The following is a 5,830-nucleotide window of genomic DNA, read 5'->3' on the forward strand; positions in this document are numbered from 1 at the left end:
TGTTTTAAAATTTCAAAAACAACAAAAAAATTAGAACTCTTGTTTAGGGTTAATTTTATTAAGAAAAAGACTTTTACAATTCACCCCCCCTCTTATCGTTTAGTAATTTCAGAGGTTACTAGGTACTAGTGAAGTGTGATTAAAGGTTAACATCATATTGCTTAATTTTACTTTATTATAATGTTAAGTAGGTGCTAGCCTTTAATTATGTGGAGATTGACTATTTAAAATTCGTATGATGGGAAACCTGTTATTCGGAAAACAGCTTTAGGTGCTTAAATTGTAATAGGTCACCTATTCATCTAGCAAATTGCGCCTTAACTCCAATTATTTGTTGAGGCGGTGATTGGGCCACTTCATTGTTATTATTATTATTTTTTATTCATTGTATGGGTATCGTGGGCCGTGTTTAAACGAATCTAAATCAGACTTTTTTTTTTCGACTCAACCCATTTTCATGATTTCAAGTAATTTTGACACCATTCGAACTTGGCTTTAGTGAAAATGATGATCTCCGATTTATGCTTGCTCAAACTCTACTCCAAAGCAACCTATGCTGAATCAGGAAAAAATAAATAAAATAAAACGAGGCCATTTCAGCCCATCTCCTACTAATTGTTCCGAAAGCTATTTTGCATATCAATGTGTCCCTTCTTAGAAATTTGCCAATTGCCACTTTTGAAGCCATGCCTTGTTTGATTTTGTGTAAAATTCTGGAACTTTTTTGATAACAGAGGTACTGGAGTATCCATTGCAAAACAAGGAAATGACAAAGGTACAGAGAAAGGGTGAGACCCCAACCTCCTTAAAGGCAGTGAAGTCCTTCAACTCGTGTGCTGGAAATTTCTTTTCGACCAACACTAGAGGTAAAAAAATCTGTTACAGCTTCTTTCAACTTTTCTAATTATCCGTGTTAAATGTTCCTTATTAGCTTGGATACTTTAATTTCACTCAGAATTCATTCGATGTTACAGATTCTACTAGCAACCCTTAGTGTTATAATCTTGCAACTAGGTGAACCTGTTAAAATGCTTTGGAAAAGGTATTAGGAATGAAGTGATTTAAGGTGTTGTATGGACTATATGGACCAACATTATTGGAGTTTTCATAAATACAAATTAATAATTTTTTTTTCAGCTAGAATTATGACTAATGTCGCTAACTTGAACCAAACCAAGAAAACCATGCATCCTATCTTTTGCTTCAACTTTTCTGTGTGAGAGATAAACTCTCCATCAATATATAAGTGAGCTAAAATAGAAGAATTCTCAGGTTTTCATTCATCTCTTTGTCAAATGTTAATTGTATAGCAGAGAGGACGAAGAGAATCTGGGTTATCACAGAGAGGAGCGATGTGCATCCTGACTGTAAAAATGCAACCAATCCTTATCACAAATGTGCTGAATATTGCTTCAAATATATCCCTAATGGGGAGCAACGTGGTCAAGGTAGGCAACTTGGTTACATTATTCGAATTTTGTTATAATAATCTGACTGATGCATGATTTTAGTCATGAAGCTAAATAATCTAGAGGGAGAGAAGATATTCAGCAGTTGCGGTAGAACAAGTCTTCAATCTCAGTGCATGTATGCATCAAACCCTCATGATGAATGTACTGATTTCTGCTTCAAAAATGGGCCAGATAGTAACACACGTGATGGTGGTGAGATAAAGTTTACTAAGTGCAATGTATTGCTTGTTTTTCAAAAGTTGAAATGATTTTTTTATGAAGCACAAGTGAATATTTTAGAGGAATTAAGCATTTACCTTGTCGTTCCCTTTCTCTATTTAGGTTGATATCGATTAAAGTTAGCAAATGGAATTTTTTTTTCATATCCATGATTTTTCTTATTTCCAATTATTAAATTCATCTCAGAGAATCCCATGGATGATTCTACTAATTCTCAAGAAAGCGGTGCACTTCCTAAACAGTTGCATGTATCAATTCCATGCCATAATGGTTTTGAATGTTTCTTTGAGAATACCCCTGAACAAATGCTTCCTGAGAAAGGTAATTAATCATTCCTCACATTAGCTTCGGCTTCTTTTGCTGTAAAAGATCATCTTATTTGCAATTCAAGTTAACATGTTGCAGCCATGAATCCAAAGGAGGAAATCCAAACATCATTAGCTTCTAAGAGTGAAGTGAAACTTGAGTGCCTAAATGCTAACCAGTACAACATATACGATGAAAGTTGCTTCCACAGCCAACCTGAGGACCAGGATTTGGAAGGTGAGTAATAATTTTGCATCCTTCCCAATTCATTGTTCATAATTTAACCAGTACATTATTTAACAATGAAGAATTTAAAAGAAGATGAAAGTGGTAGTTGACCCTATGGAAACAAGAATAAGACCTCTGTATAAAAATGCATCAAAACCGTACCACGCTTATGTTGAATACTACTTGCAAAATGTTTCCGAAGATAATCAGTCTCTTGGCGATATAATCCATATGATGTATTTTTCCAATCAGGTAGTGATAATCTAACCAATACATAATTTCAGCTATGACGTTTGCAAAGGATGAAAAGGAAGTGGTTCCCAAGCCGCAAAGAGAGATGAATTCAAACCGTGAAAATGTATCAAATCCATATGTTGAATATTGCTTCAAAAATGTCCCTGAGAATGACCAGCTTGGGCTAGGTAAGCAATCGGGCATTTTGTTCTTTCAAAATTTACTATTATTTATTGACTAACAAATCTATTTCAGCTGCCACGAAGTCCAAGGAAGAAAATAAAATAGCCCTTTACAGAGAGAGATTGGCGAATCCCGAATGCCAGTTTACATCAAACCCGTACCATACATGTGCTGAATACTGCTTCCAAAAAGCCCCAGAAAGGGAAAGACGTGGACATGGTAAGTTTGTGTTCATTCTTTTAAATTCTCCATCTTGGATTATGGTTTCATAATCTAAACAATATTTTATTCTAGTCATGACGCTAAGAAGTATAAAGAAACTACTCAGCATAAGAGAAACTACAAATGTGCACCCTCAGTGCAAATTTGCATCAAACCCATATCATGAATGTGATTCTGATTGCTTTCAAAATGAACTTGATCAGAACAAAGCTCGGGGAGGTTGGCTATTCATTTCCTCAAAATTTTTGTCCAATTTTAATGTTTATTTTCTAATAAATAAAACTATTTCAGTTATTATGAAGCCAAACAAAGAAACTAAAGTCGTTGTCCCCGAAGAGAAAGGAGTAAATCCGAAGTGCCAATTTGCATCAAACCCATACCATGTTTGTGCTGAATATTTCTTTCAAAATTTCCCTGAGGGGAAAATGCGTGGGCATGGTGAGCTTGTGCTCATTCTTCCAAATTATCTGACTTGAATCACGATTTTCAAATCTAACAAATGTATTATTCTAGTGGTGAAGCTAAACAACCAACAGGAATTAAAGAAAGCAGTCAGCCACAGGAACATATCTGAAGGAGGTTGGCTACCCATCACACATTCTCTTTTTTTTTTTAACCGACTGTTTGACTTCATATTACCTCTAGTTTAATGAACAATTGCAGTCATTGAATCAAAAGCAGGAAAGAAAGAAACAAGTTATGAACTAAGAAGAGAAGTTAATACCAAGTGCAAATTAGTATCAAATCCATTCCACAAAAGCTCTGAATGCTGCTCCGAAGGATACCCGGATAAGAATCAGCCTGTGAAATCCATCCCAGGTTGTATATCCCTCTTTAAAGATAATTTTGCATGTTATTCATCTACAAGCCTTTTTTAAACTATCAATTTTTAATGCAGTTACCACTAAAGAGAAGAACAACAGAAATTCACTTAGTGAAAAGACACATCATCCAATCATGGAAAAGAGCACCGCCAACTTGGAATTTGTAGAAGCATCAAAGCCAATTCATAATAATGTTGAATCCTTTGTAGCAATAATTTTTCCGGATCAAATATTGAAGAACAGCGAAAACTCCAACTTGGTAGAAGAATCAAACCCAGATAGTGATTATACTGATTTCTCTGACGGAATCACCATGGAAGTTGTAGCTAAAGACTTGATGGGAGGTATCATCCTGAATTTTGTTTTTCTTTTGTTTTTAAAAGTATTTTTATTGCGCCGCCCTCCACCCCCCCATCTCATAATTGTTACAAATTTGATTAATGGGCAAAAGAAGTTGAAATGAGGATTACAAAAGAGACTTCAGATGCGCAACCAATGCTATTACTTGCATCTGGTTTATTCCTTGAATGGGCCAATTATTGCTCCCAGGAGAACGAGGCTGAGGACAAAATATTTATGCAAGGAAAGACATGTTCAACATTCTTCTTGAATTTTTCTCTCTTAAGTAGCTATTTTACTTGGCAAACGTATTGATCTCTGCTTCTTTCTTACAGTTGAAAGGAAAGCATTTGATACAAAGAATGGCCAAGACAATGATTCATCAAATCTCGCGAAGGTTAAATCTAAAAGCTTGCAAAGTTCTCTCCCCACCTATGTACTCTTCTTCCTTGGATTTCTCTTTGCTCGTTTCAAATGGACGGAAGTGATTCACGCCGTAGTTATGTCTTCAGAAAGGAAGAGTAGTGGAAGGCGGATGCATAAAGGCCTGCTAAATCCAAATGAAAAGGTTTGTTTTATCCAGGCCTCAAACGTTTTGAATAATGCTTCTATGGAATGAATGAGAACTGCATTAGATCGTGGGGCAGCTATTATTATCTCACTCATAGGCTCTGTAGTTTTTGCAAATTTTTTTCCCATTCTTGATGGATGGTAGTTTTAAGGTGTTCGGTGTAATTGTTGCCAAAAAGTCATATTGTATGTGTTGAACTCATGAGCCTAGCTTCACTATATAATTTTGATGATCATAAATATAATTTGATTGAGTATTATTTGGACTAATTCATCTTAGGCATGGTTTAGTACTAACAGCTGCAGGTGTGCAGTAGAGAGTATAGATGGAGATGTTATGTGCAAAATTGATAAATATAATTTGATTGAGAGTATTATTTGGACTAATTCATTTTGTTGCTTCTTAAAATAATTTTTTAGCACAAAAATTTTAACATCCATACAAAGAAACAAAAATAGCAAAAATTTGTACGGACCTCCCACTGAAATCCCGCAAATACTTCCGAAGACCCACCACTGTTATAGTCTCCTGCTTCCTGAGAGAGAGAGAGAGAGAGATACCCATCTTGTATCTACCTTCCTTGCTAACCTTTCATCCCGTCGAACCCCATATCTGGCTGAATCCCACAGCCGCAAACCCGAAGCCATGCTTCCCTTCCTCTGCATTAAGCCAAAAGAACCTGCTGCAAATCCCGATCTCCCTTTCCACCTTCCGACCCATTTGATCCACACACTCCAGAGAGAGAGAGAGAGAGATTGAGAAAGTTCTTCCTACCTGAGTCGATTCACCTCTTCCGACCTTCTGCCTTGATGAATCCCAAGCCGCAAACCAGCTCTAACTCGTGGACCTCCTCTCTACCTAAACTGAGCCATATCTCTACTATACACCTAATAACATGTCCTGATTCCTCTAACTCTGCCCAACTCACCCACTCAACCCAACTCAGCTCACTCACTCAATCCACTCAACTCAGTCCACTCAATTGAGTCTACTTAGCCTACTCTACCCAACACTAAGTTAGAAATTTTCTAGGCTTTTTGTATTCATTTTAACATGGTTAGTTAGACATTATAATATATATTAGTAATCATAATAATAATAATTGTTATTATTATCATTATTAATTTTTTAATGATAATGTTACTTATTATTATTATCTAATAATAATTATTATTAGTAGTATTATTTTTATTGTTGTTGTTGTTATTGTACCAAAAAGAAAAGAGACAAAA

General features: G+C 35.6%; 1 protein-coding gene across 6 annotated transcripts; it reads left to right on the forward strand.

Annotated features, from left to right (window-relative positions):
* The first annotated feature begins 252 nt into the window (after positions 1–252).
* LOC110116422 lies at positions 253–4,855 on the forward strand. 6 transcript variants are annotated; one of them, XM_020849973.2, is made up of 14 exons: positions 253–866; positions 1,311–1,448; positions 1,512–1,664; positions 1,878–2,012; positions 2,097–2,234; positions 2,510–2,647; positions 2,715–2,861; positions 2,937–3,083; positions 3,156–3,302; positions 3,378–3,443; positions 3,528–3,683; positions 3,763–4,032; positions 4,143–4,271; positions 4,363–4,855. In XM_020849973.2, the coding sequence occupies exons 1-14, from the start codon at positions 767–769 to the stop codon at positions 4,644–4,646; spliced, it is 2,148 nt and encodes a 715-aa protein (XP_020705632.1). In that variant the 5' UTR covers positions 253–766; the 3' UTR covers positions 4,647–4,855. The 6 variants fall into 6 exon arrangements, with proteins under 6 accessions (XP_020705632.1, XP_020705633.1, XP_020705634.1 ...); XM_020849974.2 differs by having other exon boundaries at positions 255–866; positions 3,543–3,683; positions 4,140–4,271; XM_020849975.2 differs by having other exon boundaries at positions 255–866; positions 3,546–3,683; positions 4,140–4,271.
* The last annotated feature ends 975 nt before the right edge of the window (positions 4,856–5,830 follow it).

This window comes from Dendrobium catenatum, unplaced genomic scaffold (genome assembly GCF_001605985.2).
Source record: "Dendrobium catenatum unplaced genomic scaffold, ASM160598v2 fragScaff_scaffold_1021, whole genome shotgun sequence".
NCBI classification, from domain to species: Eukaryota; Viridiplantae; Streptophyta; class Magnoliopsida; order Asparagales; family Orchidaceae; genus Dendrobium; species Dendrobium catenatum.

Coding starts and splice junctions, on each gene's coding strand:
- LOC110116422 (XM_020849970.2), top strand. CDS start 767: ATGACAAAGGTACAGAGAAAGGGTGAGACCCCAACCTCCTTAAAGGCA. Junction 2,235..2,509: donor TGAGGACCAGGATTTGGAAG/GTGAGTAATAAT, acceptor ACATAATTTCAG/CTATGACGTTTGCAAAGGAT. Junction 2,648..2,714: donor GAATGACCAGCTTGGGCTAG/GTAAGCAATCGG, acceptor AATCTATTTCAG/CTGCCACGAAGTCCAAGGAA.